Source organism: Musca domestica, unplaced genomic scaffold (genome assembly GCF_030504385.1).
Source record: "Musca domestica strain aabys unplaced genomic scaffold, Musca_domestica.polishedcontigs.V.1.1 1, whole genome shotgun sequence".
Taxonomy (NCBI): Eukaryota; Metazoa; Arthropoda; class Insecta; order Diptera; family Muscidae; genus Musca; species Musca domestica.
In genome coordinates, this window is record NW_026712114.1 from 44,437,884 (window position 1) to 44,462,250 (window position 24,367).

General features: G+C 33.0%; 1 protein-coding gene across 1 annotated transcript; it reads left to right on the forward strand.

The window, feature by feature from the left end:
• Positions 1–3,353: 3,353 nt before the first annotated feature.
• Positions 3,354–18,424, forward strand: LOC101895854 (uncharacterized). Its single transcript, XM_005188480.4, has 6 exons — positions 3,354–3,467; positions 8,577–8,841; positions 13,031–13,105; positions 13,188–13,596; positions 16,722–16,858; positions 17,928–18,424. The coding sequence occupies exons 2-6, from the start codon at positions 8,610–8,612 to the stop codon at positions 18,248–18,250; spliced, it is 1,176 nt and encodes a 391-aa protein (XP_005188537.2). The 5' UTR covers positions 3,354–3,467; positions 8,577–8,609; the 3' UTR covers positions 18,251–18,424.
• The last annotated feature ends 5,943 nt before the right edge of the window (positions 18,425–24,367 follow it).

The following is a 24,367-nucleotide window of genomic DNA, read 5'->3' on the forward strand; positions in this document are numbered from 1 at the left end:
ATAAACAACAATAACAACATTAGACCTGGCAACACCGTCCAATCTAAATATGAAAAATGTAAAGCATACTTTAAGGCAAGTAGCTTATTCTATATTGCAAAATAGAGCACAGACGATAATAATTCATATGTGATTTAGATTGTGATTTTAAAAACAACTTGTTGTACCCCTCGCCTTTTTATGGAAGGCATATTAATTTTGTCATTCCGTTTGTAACTATTCGAAATGCTCATGATAGACCCTACAATATACATATATTGTGTATCAGTGTAAAATTCTAAGTCGATTTAGCGATGACCGCCTGTTTATCTGATCGTCGAACGAATTGAGATAGAAGGGTAAAATTTTGCACCCGAGTGTATATTGCCAGTAGACGGTCCACATTTTTGAGCAGCCCCCCCATATAACAGCACGTCCCGGAATTGTCAAATTTTGTATTTGAAGTTCGTAAAGGATAATACAGCCAATTTTTGTATACAGTCCCACGTCTTCGTATTGGCCCCATATAACCTCAATTACCTCAATTTAATCTGTATTTTGATGATTTAGCGACATTATTCACCTGATTTTTTTTAATTCCGTATTTAAAGTTCTTAGTGGGAACTTAGCTGCTTTTTACTTATTTTTACATAAAATGGAGAAATTCTATAAACGTTAATCATAATGTGGAAAATTAAGGATGCAACCCCTTTCAAAATATTGCCATCGTTTAGAATTAGGCAAACATATTAATATATAAATACTCTTTCGTTTTTATTATTAAAATACTAAAATATTTCTATGTAAAATTGTGAGTTTGTTGTCAACGGTGACGGGTAAGTTAATCCCCGTTAATCGCAGCTAGACGCGTGTATAAGTTTAAGAGCTCAATTACCATTCACTGGTTAAATATAGTTGTGTTTTCTGCAAATTGTCTTAATTAAATTTAAACGGACTAACTGCAAAACAGCATTGACCGGCAATTAAAATCTAGCAGTAAATATGTCGGAATTAAATAATTGCATATAAATTACAGAGTTTTTCAATCGAATAATCTTGCTGATAAGTACAATGAATAGTGCTAAAATACTAAAAGTTCCTTAATTTTTGCTTTCCCTTGTTTAATCAATAGTTTAATGGAGGGAGATGCAATTAATTATTTCTGACATACGGTTTCAGAGTCCGTGTCTCTGAATATGTTGTGGGTTTTATATACAGGTAGTAATTATCGTCCGATCTTTACGATTTTTAGGGTTAGGATCAGAATAGAAAACTATTGTTTTGGAAGATGTTTGTAAAATCTTAAGGGTTTAAAATGGACCAAAGATCTAAAAACTGGCTAGATTCTGCAGTCAAATACCTGATATCGGCCAAAAATATTTTTGGGAGCTATGACCATATATTAACGGATTTCAATATAATTTAGCAAATTTATTATTTTTTCCAAAATCCCTTACACATTCTTAATTTGGGGGTATCTGTAATCGATGAATAGATATGTGCATATAAAATCAATTTTTTGGAGGTACCTCCGATTGTGATGCTTATCTCTAGTTCCAAGTGGAATTTCAAAAATTTATGTTATGTTTATGTTGTTTTCAGGCGATGTTGTAATATAGTTAGACATTTTCAGGAAAATCTGCTCACCGATTTTCGAGTACATAAATTACAAACAAACAAAAACGTAAAAACACTTTCCTCTATGTTTCTAAGTGGAGTCTTCATTATTGCCAAAATGGTTTCAGATCTGCCAAAACTTTACCGCAAATTGTACCGCTGTAAGGTGATATGGTCGGGCCCGCCCGACTATTGCCTTTGTTTACTTGTTTTTATTTTGAGAAGATACGACATTTTCGATATTAGGTAAATTGTGAATGTTGTTTGATCCGTATTTGTATAAAATATCTTCCCGATAACGTTTTACAATATTATATACATTAAAAACTAATATGTTAATTACTGCAATGACATCAAAGTTACAATAATAATTAAAAATATATTTTTTAAGTAAGAATTAAAGTTACTTTTTCTACCCTCAGCCATATGGCTACAGAGGGTATATATCATTTGATACGGCCAAAACGTGCCTAGTCGAAATAACGGTTTTAGCGATCTAGCGATGTCCGTCCGTCTGTCTGTCTGTCTGGCTGGCTGGTGCGCACGATAACTCTCGAAGGGAGTATCCGATTTGGTCCAAATTGGCTACAACGTAATATTTTTGTCAAACTTAGATCGAGTTCGGAGATGGGCAATATCGGTCCACTCCTTCTGGTACCTCCCTCACAAAAGGTCGAAATTTTCAAAAAATATATTTTTTGCACAGGAAGAGAAAGGATAATCCGAATTTGCTCCAACTTTGCAAATACTAATATTTGCGTCAGTGCTAGGTCAGGTGTGAAAATGGGCAATATCGGTCCACTCCATCAAGTACCTCCCCCACAAATGGTCAAAATTTTCAAATTTCACACATCCCAATATTTATATTAACCCAAGGTCTTGTGTTAAGATGAACAATATCGGCCCACTCCTTCTGGTACCTCCCCCACAAAAGGTCGAAATTTTCAAAAAAAAAAACAAATTTTTTGCACAGAAAGAGAAAGGCTAATCCGAATTTGCTCCGACTATGCGTATCCTAATATTTGTGTCAGTTCTAGGACAGGTGTGAAAATGGACAATATCGGTCCACTCCATCAAGTACCTCCCCCACAAAATATTGAAATTTTGAGTACCCATGAAGCTCATAAATCGCCAAATTAACATCCGATTCCATTTAGACTTGGCACATCTGTCGAAATATTTATATCATATTTTGGGTCCGATAGGAAATGGGCAATATTGGCCCATTCCTTCGGGATCTGCTTCATAGAGGGTCAAACGTTTGAATAATCTTAACACTAATCAAAATATATTTAGATAATCGAACATAGGCTGAGGGTATATCTCTGGCGGCAATTTTTACTTTTTAACTTGTTTCTTCATGTATCAATGAATTTTTAGAAAGTTTAAAGTTTTCACAAATTAAAATTATTGGAATAAGTACATAATGAAATACTTAAACTTTAATTTGTTGATGTTTTATGAATACTTGAGAAAAACTCATGAAAACAGACATGATCAATAAAAAATACAAAAGAAAATAATGTATAGGAAATATTAGGCTTGTGTACATCATCCGAAATAGTTCTAAAAATTTTCTTCAAATACCCATGAAGAATAGTTTTCTCTCCCAAAATTTCTCTTTACTTTTTTATAAATCAGACGTGTGTACATACATATTTAACGACATATATTAATGAAATTTACCCGATAGTGTTCAAAGGCGATTGTCATCAATGTCTGGCAACACTCAATACCATTTAACGCTCATGGGCATCATGAATTATTGAATGAAAGCAAAAGAGCGAATGAGAAACCACACATTCAGTTTACGCCGGACATCGTGTCGAACAGATCATTCGAATAGCGAAGCGCGCTAATAAAATTCCACGGTAATGAAATCGAAGACAAAATGGAATAAATCAATTACGCTTAGAGTGGTGGTTCTGTTTAGTTATCTATATATATATAAGTAGAAGTGATAAGTGGATGGTATTAAGAACAATTTTGTGAAATTAAAATATGATGATAGTGGAGTATTATAAATATTGAATTGCAATTAGTGTCAATTAATGGAAACTTGAGTGTGCTTTTATGAAATGTGAACTAAGAATATCTTTTAGAATTTGTCATTCGGCCACAAAATTAAGGCAAAAGAACGAAGAAAAATAAAAATATTCTAAAAAAGGTTTAAGTCGTCAGATTTGTTAAACTAACAAGAATATTTTAGCCACGCTAAAAGATGCTACAAACTTATTTTTTTTTTTTAATTGGTACATATTTATTTATTCTATATTTTCTGTAGGGCAACATAATACAATAAAATATTGAGGTAGATGAGAAGATTCCAGTACTGTGGATTCTATATTTCTAATATTTATATGATTGCTAGACATTTCACATAATTCTATACTCTTTCTAAATTCAAACAAAATTTCAAGATATTGAAATTTTTGCCTGTAAAAAATATAAATAAAAACCGTGCTTGGTAGCATATACGATCATTACTTTGTTATTTCTTAAGTTGCCGCTGTTGCTATTTTTGTATAAGAACATAGATTGTGAGGAAATACGAAGATAAATAGCAATGTGTAAAAAGGCTACACTATAGATTCACTAAGAGTTTATAATTCCATCGTTTTCCTTACTTGGAAAAATCTGCTCCTTAGTCGTTTTAAATACCTTACAAATTGTGATACTCAAAATGATTAAAACAAATAAACAAAACAGTATGTATACTTTAGGTGATCGAAAGTAATTGTGTTAGCCGATTAAAATTAAAACAAGTAAAAAAACATTAAAACATTAAAGTTTATATACCAGTAAGACCGTTTGCATAATGCAGTTAAACTCATCAAAAAACCATAAAGTGAGTGAGGCCGTTATATGGGGATCGGGAACCTATATAGACAATGTTATACTTCAAGGATTGTCGTTTATCAAATCTTCCAAAATACCAAATTTGAAATAATTATGTGGGTAAATGTGACTGGGATTATCGAAATACCGAATATGGGTGGGTATCGTTATACGTGCGCTATAGGAAAACGTGGAACTAATTATTCAATGAACTGAAAATACCAATTTTTATGCAAATATCGGCAGGAAGCGTTATATGAGGCTATACCAAAACGTGGACCGATGTATCTCATTTTCAATACCAACCATCCTAGATACAATTCAAATTGTTCTGCTAAATTTTGATGCTCTACGTAAAATAATAAAAACGGACATCGTGAAATCGACTTAAAATTTAATGCTGAATATATATATATATATATATATATATATATATATATATATATATATATATATATATATATATATATATATATATATATATATATATATATATATATATATATATATATATACACTGGTGGCCAAAACTAAAGCAACTGAAATTACAAGGAGAATGAATGCCCTGTAACTTTTTCAAAAATTAAGAAAATGGGAAAGTTTTAAATTGTTTTTTTTTTTAGGTTTTTTTTAGGTTAGGTTTTTTAGGTTTTAAATTAGGTACTTTATTCACTTCTAAAAACCCTAAAACATAAAACCAAAATTCATTTTTATATAAAAAATAATGTTTGGTAAAGTCAATTAACCCGATTTTGGCGTGGACAAAACAAAAGCAACATTCATATAACCGCTGCAATTTCAGTTGTTTTTACTGTGATATTTATCGCTTTTTGCTTCCTTCGACAATTTCGCTTGTCATAAATCCTTTTTGAGAAGTTTTTTACAACAGCATGTGTTTTCTTTTCGTTTTTTAAGTACTGCCCAAAAAATTTTTAAAAATGGCTAAAAGCAAATACAGTGCCTGAATAAAACAGCAAATTATCAGTGACTATCAAAACAATATATCACAGAAAATGATTTCCGAGAAATATTTCATAAATATTTATGTGATTTCATAATTATTTCTGTATACTAAGTCGGTTTTTTGAAACTGGATTAGTAGTAACAGTCTATAACGGATGAAGGCCGTGAAAAACTTCAGCCCGTACTGATCCACAAATTGCGAGAGAAATAAAAAACAACTATTTAAGAGTTCAACTGGATTGGTGAGAGAGCAATTATTGGATATAAGCTCGAGATCAGTGCGTAGACGAGTAGTGGCAGCTGGTCTGCATGCCCGTAAGACGTCAAAAAACCATTTATATCTGAAAAAATCAAAAAGGCTTTCGGAAACGATAATATTAAGTGGAATCAAGCTCAATGGAAAAAACATTATTTCTGGGATGAGTCTACGTTTAATATTAAAAGCTTAGACGTGAAAAATTTTACGGTGAGAAGACCAAAAAATGAAGGACTCAAGCCGCAGTGTTGCAAAGGTACAGTGAAGCATGAGGGGGGTCAAAAATGGCGTGGCGCTGTTTTTCTTTCTATGGACTTGGGAATATCCATAAAATAAAGAACGTTGTGGATCGGTTTGTTTACAAAGATGTGTTGGACATCACGTTGTTCCCTTACGCTGTTTAAAATATTCGGCTGATTTGGGTGTTTCAGCATGACAATGATCCCAAACTTGTATCAAAACTTGTCAAACATTGGTTGCGGGAGTCAAAAATTCATGTTTTTTTATGGCCGGCACAATCACCAGACCTAAACTCCTTAGAAAACCTTTGGAGTATCGTAGATAGGAAGATCAAGAGAGATTTGGAAATAAATAAGCACAACATTTTCTAAAGAATTCGGGGTGCCTGGGAAAGCACACCCAAGGATCAAATTGAGCGTGTTATAGATTCAATGCCTCGTAGGTGTGCAGCTGCTATCAAAAATAATGGTTATGCTATCGACTACTACCCAAATTTAATTATTTTAAAATAAAAAATCAAAAGTTGCTTTAGTTTTGACCAAGCAAAAATTGGGTCATTTTAGTTTTCCACATATTATTTTTCGTTCAAAATTATTTTTCTATTTTTATTTTTAGTTTCTTAAAAGTGAATAAACCCCTCATTTAAAACTGGAAAAATAATTACGATTTGTTTATTTTTGTAAAAGTTACAGGACATTTATTGTCTTTGCGATTTAAGTTGCTTTAGTTTTGGCCACCAGTGTATATATATCTATATATGGGGTCTACGATGAATATCTAGGGATGCTACAAACGGAATGACAAAGTTAGTATACCCTTTTTTCCAAGGTGGAGGGTTTAAAAAGTATTAACGCTGAAAACAAAAATTTAAATTCGCAAAGTTTGGGTATTAAAAAGGTTATCGAATGAGAGAGTTAACATTAATGCAAAGGCTTACCTTCCTGGGGAAGAAGGAAGGAATGGCCCAATATATCCCATATTTTCACTAAATCTAATGTAGGCGTAAGATTAGCATTGTGCGCTATTAAAATAAAAAGATAACCTTTTGTAGGGGAAATGTTTCAAGTTTGGTATTTGAAGTTCGTAATGGATACTACAGCCTAAGACAGAAAATTGTCTGTGCAGGTCCACGTCTCCGTATAGCCCCCATATAACGGTACCTCCCGATATTTGGTATTCAGTACGAATCTGGTTAAAATACAATAAATAAGTACTTATTTAAAGTCTTTTTGTGACCGATCTATAAACATGTAGTTATTTGAACGAAATTTAGTGGCCGAATGACTTTGTCTTACATGCCCTTTTAAAAGAGCATGATGAGTATGTAATGAGAATTCTTGCTGGGGTCATCATAGCCTCGTTTCCGTGAGCAGACCCAGTCCGTTCATTGATCTACAATAAGGAAAAATATTTCTTTACAATGCCTGCTCTTAGTATCAAGAAAAAAATGAGTATATTTTATGAAAACATGACCCTGATCTCGTGTAATTAAAATCCACTTGGCATAAAGTTGTTTCACACAACTCTAAGCTTTGCTTGATTTGTCATAATTGTCTTATATACTAAGTTGCTGTGTCAGTAAATGGTATCAAAACATCGATCCAGCCTATATTAGCTGCCGATTTTGTTTTAGCTACCTTACTCTTAATTCATTTAAATCCTACTTCGAAATCGTTGCGAAAAATACGACACTAACGGCAGATTGAATTAAAAAAACATTTGTCAAGTTTCACTCACAGATAAACATACAACAGTTGACAGACTTGAGGGTGTTTACGCCCAAAGATTATTATAATGGTCACATATTAACTCATATATCAACTCACACAAATTTAAATTTCGAGTGCTCGTGTGTGCTTTTGTACATGATTGTCATAATTTCATTAATATAAGTGTGTTAGATATTATTTTTTACTATATAAAGTCGGAAACATTCTCGCTATATGACACTGTTCAATCTCAAAAGTTCAAACGTTGTTTATATTTCAATGGTACATTATTGATGTTCATTAAATTTGAGTGGCTCCCCTTAATATACACATGGTACATAAGAACGCCAGTCACTAATCTGAGGCAAATGACCGATAGTTTATTTTTCCTCACTCATTGTATGTAAACAAAAGTACATATGTATGTAGATATGCTCATAGATATAAAGTTTTGTTTTCGCGGTCGATGTGGTTTCATTGAGGCGCCAACAAAATAAATTCACAACATGATAATGGAATGACATTGTTGTTGTGAACATAATTTACTTTCATGATCATTAGGTGATATTTAAGATGAGGAATAGAATTGTGACACAGATTTGTTCGTATGTTTTTTTTTTTTTTTTTTTTTTTTTTTTTTTTTTTTTTCAACGAAATCATATTCATACTCATATTTTTCTATCTTCTAACTGTTATATAAATGTTTCCCCATAAAATTTAAAATTGTGTGCAATTTAATAGAACATAGCTCCCAATGTCTACCATAAAATAATTTTAATAAAAATTCTATGACCGCCCGATTGAATGACTGCACTTCAAAAGATATTTATGGTAGAAATGCAAATATTTATAATTAGATATCCGCACAACTGAACAGCTACAAGTATAAGTGGTTATACTTGTCAATGGTTACTGAATAGCTTTATTTATGTAAATTAATTTTTTATTTTTTCCTTCATTTTCATTTTTTGTAGTACCCAACTGCCATTAGAAGAATTCAATTGAAAATGCCACCATCCAATTCAACGATGTCTGCCAACTATGTTGTCGATATTCGTTCGGACACAGTGAGTCTACCGACCAAAGAAATGCGTCAGGCCATGTTAGAAGCTGTGGTTGGTGATGATGTTTATGGTGAAGATCCAACCGTTTTGCAATTGGAACAAACATCCGCGAAGCTATTTGAAAAAGAAGCCGCCTTGTTTGTACCCAGTGGTACTATGGCGAATTTATTGGCAAGTATGTACAAAATATAATTTATTGGAAGAGAATGTTTTGGTTTGCCGACAATGCGTGTAAGGTATAAGCTTACACTAACAATAATAATATTTAGCAACAAAACTGGATTGGTATTTTTAAGTGGCTCAGAGCTGATTTTATTATTGTTAATTCTTTGTGTGTACTTGATTAATGCAATTGATGGTGGCGGGATAACCGGTTTTTTGAATCCATAAAGAACAATTTGCAGAATAGACAAAAGGTTTTCTCATAATTAAAATGTATATTAAAGTAATTGTATTTACTTTAAACGATTTTTATATTTGTGAGAGCCCAGAAAGTGAGTTTCACTCTGTATTCGAATTTGAGCTGGTGTACTCCTCCGAGTGGAAAAAAAATATCGATCATTCTCTCTTATTCGAGTGGCGTAGGATAATAGAGAATGAACTAAAATTTGTAAATATATTAAACTAACTGGCCCGGTCCGTGTTGCCGGCCCGTACTTTAATAAATCACAGATCTGACTTATGTAAGCGGTACAACTTTCTATAGTAATTTCTAAAAAAATATATACATTAAATTGAATAAAAATGTTCACCTACCGTCGGTTTTAGATATTTTGAATAGCCTGATCCAATTTTTCAGCCATTGGCTTTCATTTGAGTGTTAAAACCCTATATGATATAGAACATCTATAAAAGCCCCATGTGAAAACTCAGCTTAATTGTTGGTATTGTAAAGAGCTCAGCAACATTTTTCATTCAAATTAGCGGTAATTTGGAATTTGTATTCCCAACGCTTAGAATAACGTGCTGCGTGGTATTTAGCTTTGTCCACCTCAGAATGATTTCAGAATGGTCAAAGATAATTACTCATTTACACCCTAAAACTGTGCGTTGGGGGCCTCTTAAAGACCATATTTTTAATCATATATAATTTAATATAATTCAATTACGACTAAAAAAATGTTCGGTCTCGTGCTACTTTATATGATTTCTAATGCTTTCTGCCACAATTACCGACTGAATGAGTCCCAGTTTGACATTTTGGAGTTTATTTCATATAGACGTACATCCCAAATAATATATGTTCCAAGCAATATTCTAAATTCAATATTCAATATTCTAAATTGTCTTTGCTGACCACACATTGATTGGGAAAGTGGGGTACACTAATGTAGGGACTATACTTAAATAAATGCCTATGTGGCAATTATCTGTAAGATGGTTCTCTACCCCAGAGTAGCCTACATACAATTTTTTATGAGAAGAGGTTTGCTACACCCATAGAAATAAAAATGGCAAATAAGGGCAAAAACGAAAAAAAAAAAAATGAAAAAAGTGATAAAGACTCCGAAAATAGCTTAAATGATATGATGGTTATACCAAAAAGTCATTCTTGCAACGATGCTCTCTTGTTAAATTACCAACATATGCCGAAATTAGTATGAAAAATATGGTTAAAATATAAAATATACTTTACATCGGATTTTACCCTTTATACAGGGGTTATGACCCATATGACCTGCAAAATCGATTTAAGGTATCTTGAAAGTTTAGGTATTTTTAAAGAATTGAAATCTTTTTCTTACTAAATGTCCAATTAGCTCTTAACTTTTACAAAAATAAATAAATCGGAATTATATTTCCATTTTTAAATGAGGTACTTTATTCACTTTTAAAAAACTAAAATTAAAAATACAAAATAATTTTAAATGAATAATAATATATGGAAATCTACAATGAACAAATTTTTGCTTGGGCAAAACTAAAGCAACTCTTTATTTTAAAATAATTAAATTTTGGCTAGTAGTCGATACCATAACCATTATTTTTGATAGCAGCTGCACACCTACGATGCATTGAATTTACAACACGCTCAATTTGATCTTTGGGTATGTTTTCCCAGGCACCCTGAATTCTTTGGAAAATGTTGTATTTATTTGTTTCCGAATCTCGCTTGATCTTCCTGTCTACGATACTCCAAAGGTTTGTTATGGGGTTTAGGTCAGGTGATTGTGCCGGCCATGACAAAACACCAATTTTTGACTCCCGCAACCAATCTTTGACATGTTTTGATGCATGTTTGGGATCATTGTTATGCTGAAACACCCAAATAAGCCGAATATTCTTAATATCAGATCAGCGGTTCTTGAGTTATAAGCGTAGTAACTAACACAACTTTCTTTTATATAAATAGATACAGTAGCATAGTCAAATAAAAGCCCATCCGAGGAGGAATTTTCGAAGAAATTTTTTGCTTACACCCTGAGACCGCTATTTTTATACTCTACGCCACACTATACAGAGTGTTATATTTTTGTGCATTTGTTTGTAACATACAAAAGGAAACATAATAGACCCATACTTCCTGTTAATGTATTATTTTAGGCAATGTATAGATCGTATTTATTTTTCGCATGAGATTAAATTTTCCAGAAATCACTTGTGACATGAGCTTTAACATAGCCCTACGAAAGAAGTCTAAAGGCGTTTAATCGTACGATATACGTGGCAAATTGACTAGATGCGGCAAGTGCAAACTAAAATTTTCAAAATTCATAGAATATTAGGATTTTTCAAAAATTTCTAACAAAACAGTCACAGTTTAGTATCGTATTTTAAATTTGTTCTATCATTATAAGTTCCAAAATGGTTGGATGCGATTGATCTAAGATCTTGACATTTGGTATAATAATTAAGTTTGGGAAGTATGGTTGACATAAGGAGATGGTTTTAGTGTAAGAACTGTAATAAATTGTACTTACTTTGGTACAATTTGGTTTGTTTGCACGTATGGAGGTGGAAATTTTGGTATACGAAAATGCTAATTGGAACAAAATACTGTATTGTGTGAACGGATAATGCTTAAAATGGAAAATTTGGCAGTAGGGTCTCTTCGTTTTGCAGGTACTAAAACATACCAAATGTATTAAATTGTATTAAATTTTAATTATTTTATTATTTTTGGAAGGGTGGGGTCTACAATTTTAAGACTTAAAAAGAGAGTCACTAATGGTGTGTAGGATAGATGCACTAAAGTTTGTTTTCGAACTGTAGGGATACTAAAAGCACTAAAAAGCTCTGAATTTGTTACCATTTAGTATTATGTAAATTGATGGAGCAAAAATCTTGACACCCACATCATAGACAAATGAAGATATAGACAACGAAAAGATAGTTTTGTCTTTTTATCCAGGTGGCCCTCATCATGTTTTGCATAGTCAACATGCTGATTTACGCGTTCAATCCACTCGACTTTGACAACACATTTTATCGTTTTTAAGAATTTTACTTGATTATTCTGGAATTTTTCGATGTCATCAAGTACTTTTCACATTTTTTTATTATGAAACAATTTTCATCTGACAAATATCCTACAGTTTTTGTTATTTTTAATATTTACGAATTGAGTGACTTCAATATTCCCACTCAAACCCCTGAATCGATATAGACGACATCTGCTGATTCGATTTTTTTTCGAAGATAAACGGTGAGAGCATTTCGTTTTCTATATTTTCATTTGTTTATGCTTATATAGGAAAAATTCGCTTTCATTTAGAATTACTCTCTAGAATGTTTGGACTAAAAACTATACCTCATTCGATCTACTTCTCTATGTAGCCCTCATTTATGGTGCCTCCAGATTTTATATTTTAGAAGAATTTAGGTTTTCAGTACCAATAACTGCTTCCGCTAACACATTAATGATTTCACATAAACGCCATATATCAGGACCTATTTGTTATTGATACAACCATCTCCTTTATCCATATGCCTTCTATGTTTTGACGTTTTGTGCGTCTTAAGTGAAAGGTCGAATAAGTGGGACAAAACATATTTCAAATAGTTGAGATCAATTCTGAGTTTATTTGGTGTAATTCTTTTATTTTGATGTCATACACAATTTTGAGTAATTTAATGTTTATACATCTCTATAAAAGATTGATAAAAAGTATACCCTTTTACATTGACACTTAGTTTATATTAAAGAGGCTACCAACTTTATTTTACAATTTTTAACTTATTTTTTTTTAAATTTTCTTAAATCACATCAATGGTATTACACCCCAAAGACATTTGAACAATTTACACAATTTATTCTGTTTTTCACCGTATGTCTGGCTAATGAACTTTAACCTCGCCATAAATTACTACCTAATACTACATCTTATCGTTTTTATTGCCATTTTTATTATTTTCTATTCCAGTTATGGTTCATTGCCATCGTCGCGGCACCGAAGCCATCGTTGGTGACATTTCTCACACATTCCTTTACGAGCAAGGTAAGAACATAATAAAATATCCTCAACTACTAACCTTTCAAAACATTAATTATCACTTCTCCATTAAATTGAACTTCTTTAGCGGGAGCTGCACAAATTGCCGGTGTACAATTAGCCACGATAAAAAACAAACCCGATGGCACCTTTTGTCTCAGAGAAATGCAACATAAGTTACGACTCTACGATGATTGTCACGAACCTGTTACGGCACTAGTGGTTGTGGAGAATACCCATAACATGTGCGGTGGAAAGGCACTGCCTTTGGAGTGGTTAGATGAACTCGCGGCAATATGTAAGGATCCCGTCAAGACAAATGGCAAACGCATTGCCCTCCACATGGATGGTGCTCGCATTTTTAATGCAGCCACATATTTGAAGGTGCCCGTGTCGCGCATAACCAAAGATTTCGATTCGGTGTGCTTTTGTCTGAGCAAGGGACTGTCGGCCCCGGTGGGCTCTGTATTGGTCGGCAATAAAACATTCATTAATGAGTACGTATTGTTTTGGGGTGCATAGCGTTAAGACTGTGTGAAGGGACAGGGGGTTTGTGTAAGAAGTCAAGAAAGAAGCCATGCAAGCAAAAAGTAGAACAATTACTGTAGAGGGTAACGATTAAATGTAGTAATCCTAAAGGTGTCGTTTTGTCATGTAACTAATGATTATTTGTTAACTCCTTCCAAACGTTTTATTTAGTTCCCCTTAGAGGTTGGTCGTACATACATAACCTGCACTGAAGACTGAAGTTTTCTTGCACGCGTATGAGACATTGAGGAGAAATGCTTTTGAGATTTCAAAATTAACAGAAATTGGGGAATGTATTTCCCTTCACTGCGACCTATTTCTTCCTCTGAAGAGATTTTTTGTCTTATGTAACAATAACTTTTTAACTTTTGTTATAAATCCTTTTGGTCTTCTCTAAAGAAAAACATTTAATAATTGTCCTCCTAGTAGAATCCCTTATAGTTTTCTTTTATATAATATTTTGGTTTCTTATGATCTTCCACAAAATCTTTATATTATTTATATACGATATGAAATTTTGGTCTTTTGTAAGAAGACCTTCCTATTATGAATCTTCTGACGTTCTACTTGTAGGCCTTTTTTGGTATTTTATGAGAAGATAACTGGGCAATCCATAACATGGCTTTCTGCCCTTTTAAAATCTGATATGTGGCCTTCTTTGAATATATCTTTTGTTGCTTTTGAAATATTATAGTAGACACATAGAATAGGTTAATGTCTTGCTATAAATTAAAGAAGAAGAGATTTTTGTAATCAACTGGATGATATTTTGCATTTCTATAAAAATAGATTTTATATAGCGATTTTTAATTTTTTATACCCTACAACATTGTATGGTTCGTTCGTCATTCGGTTTGTAAGACCACTAAGCACAATTTTAGACCCCAAAAAGTATACATATTCTTAAAATAAAAAATATAAAATTCTATGTCGATTTAACGATGTCCGTCCGGCTATCCGTCTGTGGAAATCACTCTAGCTTCCGAACCAAATGAAGTAGTATTATAAAATTTTACTTAAATGTATATTATGTCTGCAGGACTTTTGGTATTGAAAATGGGCCATGTAGGTTTACGTTTTGGTATAGCGCCCATATAATTGTACCTCTCTATTTTCGGTATTTTGGTGATTTTTAACGGATTTTATTTTTTATACCCTACACCACAAGGTGGTCAGGGTATTATGTCTTTGTGCATTTGTTTGTAACAGGCAGAAAGAAACGAGATAGACCCATAGTTCCTTTTGATGATCTGCATAGAATCGCATTCTGAGTCGATTTATGCATGTCCGTCCGTCCGTCTGTCCGTCCGTCTGTCCATGTATTTTTGTAAACAAAGTACAGGTCGCATTTATTGCCCGATCCAGATGAAATTTTGCAAAGATCTTTTGTTTGGCCCAAGGACGAACCCTATTGAAATTGGAGATAATCGGTTAAAATTTAGATATAGCTCCCATATATATCTTCGTCCGATTTGCCTTTTATTGTGCACCAAACGTGTAATATCAGCCCGAATTGTATGGAATTTTGCATATACACCCAAATTAGGCCTGAAAATATGTATGCCAAATTTGATCGAAATCGGTTCAGATATAGCTATAGCTCTCATATATATTGTTCATCCGATTTGCTATTTTTGTCCACCGCCGCCGTAATATGCACAATGCAACAACAATATTTGGGGAAATATATCAAATACAGCTCAGAAATACATTTGTTGAATTTTATCGAGATCGGTTCAGATTTGGATATAGCTCCCATATATAACTTCGTCCGATTTACTTTTTATTGTGCACCAAACGTCTAATATTCAGGGAAATATATCAAATACAGCTCAGAAATATTTTTGCCAAATTTTATCGAGATCGGTTCAGATTTGGATATAGCTCCCATATATATCTTTATCCGATTTCAAATTAATTGTGCATATTTAGTCCTTTGAACTTTAAATTATAATTATAATCATAGCGTGTATGATTGAATTCTCCCATAAAAACTTTTAATTGTTATGTGGAGCTCTACTTAATTAGTAAAGTGGTGTAGGGTATCATAAAGTCGGCCCGCCCGACTTTAAGACTTTCTTTACTGTTTTTTTTTTTGAAAATTGCCAAATCGTTTCAAATGGTGAAGGGTATTCAAAATTCGGCCCGGCCAAATTTACAGCTTTTTTAATTGTTTTATTTTAACAAATCGTTTTGCTTCTGCATGAGATTTTTTTTATTAGAATGCAATTTAGTGTTCTATAAGATGTGGTTTAACTTTTAAAGATGGAGGTCTTTGAAGTATTCTAGAGTACCTATCTTTTATACAAAACTTGTTGTCTTAATGTACCTATAAGAATACTCTTCAGTATTCCATAAGAACAAATATTTAGTTTATTTGATTTTTTCAAAGAGGTGTTTAGTCTTTAGAGGAAAAAGTTTTTGTCTTCTAACTTCCTTTTTTTAAATAAAATATTTTCGTATTCTATAAAAATATCATTCGGTTTTATATTAAAAGGCCTCTTGATCTCTTCTATACGCAGGCCTTATGATCTTCTACAAGATTATTTTTGGTCGTTAGTAGGAAGATCGTTAGGTTTTTTATGATAGACTTTAGGTCTTCTATTAGACAACTTTCTGGCTTTGCAACATAAGGCTTTTAGGGTTTCTAAAAAAATAAATAACTTCTCATTTAACATTTTTGAAGTCCTGTAAGGAAACGGGGTGACCTTATTTTGGAAAATCTTTTTGTATTCATTCAGAAAAGCATAGTGCTGATGGACCTTAGGTTGCCTTTAGAGGAACAATTTGCGAACAGCAATAAGAAAGTCTTTCAGCTTTCTATTTTTTTAAAATAGCGTTCTGTCCTCGACAAGAGGATTTCTAATCACCTTTAAGACGAGATGGAAAATTTTTTTTTACTAAAATACAGTCGGTACACAAAACTGAACTTTATAGACATTACAACAATTTACTCTATCGCCTTCCGTATTAATTTATTTTTCTTTTTAATAATCATTTACAATTGACGGATGTGTAAAATGTCTCATATAATACTGCACTTTATTTATTTGTTCATATTTATTTTGTTATTTATATGTATCATTCTTTCCAGAGCTCGTCGTCTGCGTAAGGTTTTGGGTGGTGGCATGCGACAATGCGGTGTACTAGCTGCTGCTGGCTTAGTGGCTCTTGAGACAATTGTACCACGCTTGAATGAGGATCATCAAAGAACAAAACGAATCGCAGAAGGTAATTTATAAAAAGACAAGACCTGCAAATAAACACAAGCACGCACACACACACATGAATACACAATTTATCCTATCACACCTTGGAGCCTGTTGGTAAGCAGCTTCATTTGTCTCAGCCACCCCATAACTTCATCTGTCCGTTTGCGCTATCTGCCCTTACAAAAGGTTTATGCATTCATCCGTTTAGCCATTCCATTGCCATTGCATGGTTTGTAATACCATGGAAGAACTTTCTACAATGGCTGTGTGTGTCTGTGTGGAATGTGTATGTTTGTAGACTTGTGTCGATATTCTTCTGTTTCATAAACTGCCTAAAGTGGCACTTTGTACCATAACACACTTACTCTAAACATTATTCACCATTTCGTTATTGTTCCTTTTGCTGAGTTTTTTCTTTGTTAGCTTCATCTTCGTTACCATGATAAAGCTGGAGAAAAAATTGAGAAAATAGCTAGAAAGTTTACAAGAAGAAATAAGTTATGTTAGTCTATTAGCCTATTTTGTTAATCAAATTAAAAATTTACCAATTTTGAGTTGTCATTTCGAGTAACCAAATGTCCAACGGGTTAGAGTTCCAACCAAGGGCAACAATATTACAATAAACTTAGCTTTCTTTACACTGTTGTGATTTGACTCAAACACAACATATATTTTAATACCAAAAATTTCACATGGGTTAAATTGGCATTGGTTCCAACATTTTATAAGCAAATTCCAATATCTATTGACATGGTTGACATTGAAATGTGGTCTTAAATATCGCACAATGGATTATACCTTATTATAAATAATAACATGACTTTTTAAGCTATCCTGAATCATTCCATCCTTTATTATTTAACCACCCTCGTTTTTTGTAAATAAACTGCAGTGAATGACGTCTTTTTGTACTTGAATTGCAATTCGTTGTGCCGACGAGTTATGTTCTTTTATTTTCTTTTTCTTGAATTCCTTTTGTTTCATTTTTTTATTTAGCATTGTGTGTTTGTGTGCCTTATACTCATTCATTGTATTTCATTCTGTTCTTTCTATTTTATTTCCGTTTACTACATCTGCCGGTCGTCTAGCTCTGTTTAATATACACAGCCCCAACATTTCCGTTGACCTAGCCAATGTGCACTCAAATATTCTGTTGATTCATATGGTTAATCCCAAAGTAACTGCCGATGAGTTTGCCAAACGTTTGGGTACAGTAACAGCTCAAGAACTGGCGGATGGCGTAATCACCAGCGCAGAGAATGGAGCCAGCGGTATTGTATTGAAGGTCAGTGCCCGTGACTGGGCATATGCACGCATTGTGCTGTATCATCAGATTACGGATAAGGATGTGGAATATACCATTAAAAAGTTTGAATATGTCGTCAAGGAATTTGATCGTCAGTTGGCATGAATTGACTTTGAGCGATGACTGACAATCAGATGTTGAACGTCCCATGCCATGTCATTTAAATATAAAATTTTCTCGCCCAAGGGAAAAGTTTAAAAAAAGGATTATAGTCTTAATGTTGTTGTTTATTGAAAATGGGAAAATAAAGGAAATCTTGAGTGATGTTAGAAAGTTGGAGCAATTGATTCATGTTTGTTGAAAATTGTGATTCATGTTAGGGATCATTTATTTTGTGTTTCAGTGGAAAAGAAAAGTAACATTAAAACTTTTGTAGAAAGATTATTGTACGTTTCTCAAAGATATATTTCATTCATTTAAAGCATAACGTTTCGGTACTCCTATCCTTGGCAATAAGGATGTAAAAAAAGAATATAAATAACACACATAATAGAGATACTTATGTAATAAATCGATGGAAAACTTTTCAAAGGTAGTCAATCCATATTACAACTGAGGTCAATGTGAACACATTAATATTTACTGTGAAATAACATATATGTCCTAAAACTATGCAAATATGACTTTGATAAAACGAATGCTAATATTTCTTTATTTGCGAATTGTTAGGAAAGACTTCCTAGCATTGCATTGTAAGGTAAAACCCCCCAAAAAGTTATGTTTACTTTGACCTATGTCGTCGTTTTTTGCTTTGAAGAGAAATTGGTGAGTGTCTATTTGTTATGTATTTATATCGTTTAAGTGACCTGGTTTGCAATATATGAGATAAATGATTTTTCAAAACTACCCTCTGTGGGGTACATAGCAGAAGTTTTTGTTTTTTCCATATTTAATTTAAAATAATTTTAATAAAACACATTTGCTTTTTATGGATTTTAGATTTATCAGTCTTGCTTTTTATGGATGTTAAAAGTATTTTATTTAATATTATATACTTTTGAACTTGTGTTTATATATAGGATTTGTCCACTTAGGCCACATCTGATTTACTTTCTGTGAGAAGTATTACACTAATTTACACCGAAAATTTTTTAACTCATATTTTGCGTCGCAAAATATGTTGGCGAACGTAACTACACTTTTGGAATAATAATTAAAAAGTCTGATGTTTCGGCAACCGATCAAGAAATAGTTTAACACAAGCTAACAACAAATTCTATACGATGTTGACATATTAAGGCGTCGCTCAGAGGGTGAAATCACAAAAAAACAGAGATTAATTGGGAAAATGAAATTTGTCTTTTGGAAAAAATCTATATATAAAATCTATAAAAGTAAGTTGTGTTATTACTACGCTTATAACTCAAAAACCGCTGGTCCGATTTTCACTATTCAGACAAATTTGGAATGGACTTTTGGCAGACAAGGATAAGAAAAGTACATACTATATTGAATTGTACACTTTTTATTGTATTGCATTCTGAATGCATAATATTAAAAATGAAATGAGTGTGCAATACGATGTTAAATGGCGATCTTTTATGTCTAAAATTTGAATTTAGCTTTTAATTTCAGGAACTACATCGTGCTTCAGCTGGAAAATGCGAACACATTTAAACAAACAAAAATGACCGATAAAGCGTTATGTGGCTCATTTCAAAACGTGGACCTACAACTTTTATATGACAATAATCCGTCCAGAACTCAAAATGCAAAATTTATTGGAAATGCAATCAGTTAAATACCGAATACAAAGAGTGCGAAAATAGCACAGCGAATTGTACATTAAGTAAGAAAGGGATTTATATCATTCCAGAAATTCTTTCTAAAATTTCAAGATAAATTCTAAATCGTTTTGCAGGTCATGATATGGGTTATAACCTTCGTTTAAGGGTACAACCCGATTTCAAGTATATTTTACAATTTAACAATATTTTTTTTCAATTTTCGAAGTAGGGTCCATCTTGGCCTTGACCACATTCATCAATTGATTTGGCTAAAAATTGTACTTAAGTTACTCTAGGGTACAGAACCATCTTACAGATAATTGTCCTCATAGGCATTTATTTAACTGTTGTCCGCATATTAGTGTACCCCCAAGTCCACTTTCATAACCAATGAGTAGAGAATATTCGTTTGGGATGTACGTCTATATGAAACAAACTGGCACTCAAATGTCAAACTGGGACTCATTCAGCCGGAAATTGTGGCAGAAACATGAAACAAAATAGGAATATTTGAAAGCAACTTTAATCATCATTGAATTATACTATGATGAAAAATATGGACTTTATAGGGTTTCCAACGCCCAATTTAAATGACAAAAAAATTAATTCCCATCTTACGGTAATGGGTGTAAAAGAGTAATTATGTTTGACTATTCTGAATAATTCTACCCTCAATTATGAGGTGGACAAAACACGCAGCACGTTATTCCAAACGTTGAAAATATTTCAAATTACAGCTCATTTATTTTAATAAAAAGTGTTGCTTAGATCTTTACAATAGCAATTATAGATGTTCTATATCATATAGGTTTTTAACACTCAAATTAAAGCCTATAGCTGAAAAATAAGTTCAGGCTATCCAAAATATCTAAAACCGAACGTGAACATTTATTTTAATTTTTGCCATGAATATTTATTTCTATTTAGAAATTAATATGAGGTCACTACTTATAATAAAAATTTTGCCGCTTACATAAGTCAGATCTGTGATTTGTTATGCTTTAAAAAAGGTGCATTAAAGACTAAAAGTACGGGCCGGCAACGCGGAACGGGCCAGCTAGCTTAATATAATTTCCCAAATGCCGTCGTTACAGCCGTAATATGGCTGCGGAGGACAAAAATAAAAAAATCGGATGAACAATATATACGGGAGCTATAGTTCGACGTTCCGTAATATTTGAGCAGATATTACACGTTTGGTTCACAATAAAAGCCAAATCGGACGAACTTAGGTATGGGAGCTTTATCAACATTTTGAATGATTATCTCCAATTTTAATAGGACTTTTGATTAGTGCAAAATTTCATGTCGATCGGGCAATGTACTTTGTACCTGTACTTTTTTTTACAAAAATACATGGAAAGACGGACGGACATGCATAAATTCGATTCGGAATGTGATTCTATGCAGATCATCAAAAGGAACTGTGGCTCTATCTCGTTGCCCATTGCCTGTTACAAACAAATACATAAAGACATAATACCCTGACAACGTTGTGGTGTAGGGTATAATAAAAGGAAAAATAAATGTTCAGCATTTATATTTAAGTACAGACCCTAAATAAAAAAGGCGCCTAAACATATGCTCCATTATAATATCGTTACTAATTGTTCCATCTTTTGCTTAGTAATGCAAAGGTTAAATATTAGAATTAAACTGTACGACAATTTTTTGTACACTCCGCCATTCATAGAGGGTATAGGGACATTTTTCAACGTAGTTGTCTACAAATCCATACTAAAAGTTCTTCTAAGCACTTTACCCAGTATTTGGAGTTCGTAATTGGTACTACATCCTATGCCAAACAAAATTCGTATGCATGTCCACGTCTTCGTATAGCCACCATATAATGGTATATCCCTTTATTCGGTGGTTTAATGATTATAGCTACATTTTTCGCAGGAATTGTTTCAAATTTCGTATTTGAGGATCTTAATAGGTACCACAGCCTATGAAAAAAATATTTATACTTTTCTACGTCTTCGTATAGCCACCATATAAAGGTCATCAATTTGTTGAAATTGTTCAAGTTTCTCCCAAGGATTTTTTGTGTTTTTTTTTCATTCTAAAATTGCACACGAAATCCAAAAAATTATGAAAGTAGAGCTAAAAATACAAGATGCGTGTATCGATGTCTTGAAAGTTTACATCACAAAGTAACCTAAATAAGGGGTGCAAGTTTCGACAATCTTTTACATTTTTTAAATTGTCGTAATAAGGAATTCAATATTCAATGCCGTCGCTTTTATTTTTAAAAGTTTTCTTTACCTCATGGTGGTGGGTCTTAAATGTTAGAGTCCGGCAGAACTTAAGACATTTTTACTTGTTCTTGTTCGCTTTTCGAAATGTCATAATATAATAATTGGCAAAATCCGACGGTAGTCTAAATATTACTTCTTGCAAGGTCAAATTTGTCAAATAAAACGTTTTTGAATAGTGGTTAATTATACCCTACACCACATAGTGGTAAGGGTATTATGTCTTTGTGCATTTGTTTGTAACATGGAGAAGGAAACGAGATAGACCCATAGTTACTTTTGAGAATCTTCATAGAATCACTTTCTGAGTAGATTTATGCATGTCCGTCCGTCTGTCCGTCCGTCCGTCCGTCCGTCTGTCCATGTATTCTTGTGAACAAAATGCAGGTCGCATTTATTATCCGATTGAGATGAAATTTTCCAAACAATATTTTTTTGGCCCAAGGACGAACCCTATTGAAATTGGTGAGAATCGGATCAAATTTAGATATAGCTCCCATATATATCTTCATCCGATTTCGGGTTAAATGAGCACCAAATGTCCACTATCAGTCCAAATTACCTGAATTTTGGCACACCCAACCGGGTTCGGCCTAGAAGCAAGTATATCAAATTTGGAGAAAATCGGTTCAGATATAGCTATAGCTCCCATATATATCTTTCATCCGATTTGATCTTTAAGTCCCTCACATTCCTACTATGCACTCCACAACCGTGATATTTGGTACCAGGTATTAGATGGAGCACAGAAATAGCTGTTTTAAATTTTATCGAAATCGGTTCAGATTTGGATATAGCTCCCATATATATCTTCATCCGATTTCGGGTTAATTGACCACCAAATGGCCAATATCAGCCCAAATGGCCCGAATTTTGGCACATGTGACCGAGATTAGCCTTAAAGTAAATACAACAAATTTGGAGAAAATCGGTTCAGATTTGGATATAGCTCCCATATATATCTTCATCCGATTTCGGGTTAATTGTGCTCCAAATGGCCGATATAAGTCCAAATGGACTGAATTTTAGTACATCGGACCAAATTCAGCCTAGAAGCAAGTATATGAAATTTAGTGAAAATCGGTTCAGATACAGATATAGCAACCATATATATGTTTCATCCGATTTAGTGTTTTAGTCCCTTACATTCGTAATGTTCACTCCACAACCGTGATATTTGGTACCAGATATAAGGTACAGCCCAGAAATAGCTGTTTGTAATTTTATCGAAATCGGTTCAGATTTGGATATAGCTCCCATATATATCTTCATCCGATTTCGGGTTAATTGTGCACCAAATGGCCGATATAAGTCCAAATGGACTGAATTTTAGTACATCGGACCAAATTCAGCCTAGAAGCAAGTATATGAAATTTAGTGAAAATCGGTTCAGATACAGATATAGCAACCATATATATATTTCATCCGATTTAGTGTTTTAGTCCCTTACATTCGTAATGTTCACTCCACAACCGTGATATTTGGTACCAGGTATTAGATGGAGCACAGGAATAGCTGTTTTAAATTTTATCGAAATCGGTTCAGATTTGGATATAGCACCCATATATATCTTTATCCGATTTCGGGTTATTGACCACCAAATGGCCGTAATAGCATCAATTTTGGCAAATCCGACCGAAACCAGCTTAGAAGCAAGTACACCAATTTTAGTAAAAATCGGTTCAGATATAGCTATAGCTCCCATATATATGTTTCATCCGATTTCGTCTTTAAATCCCTCACATTCGTAATATGCACTCCACAGAAATGATATTTGGTACCAGTTATCAGATAAAGCCCAAAAATAATTGATTTTAATTGTATTAAAATCTGTTCCGATTTGGATATGCCTCCTATATATATCTTCATCCGATTTCGTGTTAATTGTGCATCAAATGTTCAATATCAGCCCAAATGGCATGAATTTTGGCAAATCCGACCGAAACCAGCCTATAAGCAAGTACACACATTTTAGTAAAAATCGGTTCAGATATAGCTCTAGCTTCATATATATGTTTCATCCGATTTGCTCTTTAAGTCCCTTACATTCGTAATATACTCTTCACAGGAATGATATTTGGTACCAGATATCAGATAAAGCCCAAAAATAGTCGATTTTGATTTTATAAAAATCTGTTCAGATTTGGATATAGTATAGCATAGCATATCTTCAAAGGAATGATATTTGGTACCAGATATCAGATAAAGCCCAAAAGTAGTCGATTTTAATTTTCTCA

What these genes read in the sequence shown, in the direction of transcription:
- LOC101895854 (XM_005188480.4), top strand. Translation starts at nt 8,610, where the DNA reads ATGCCACCATCCAATTCAACGATGTCTGCCAACTATGTTGTCGATATT. An exon ending in TATGGCGAATTTATTGGCAA is followed by an intron (nt 8,842 to 13,030) that starts GTATGTACAAAA and finishes TTTCTATTCCAG; the next exon opens with TTATGGTTCATTGCCATCGT. An exon ending in AACAAAACGAATCGCAGAAG is followed by an intron (nt 16,859 to 17,927) that starts GTAATTTATAAA and finishes CCGGTCGTCTAG; the next exon opens with CTCTGTTTAATATACACAGC.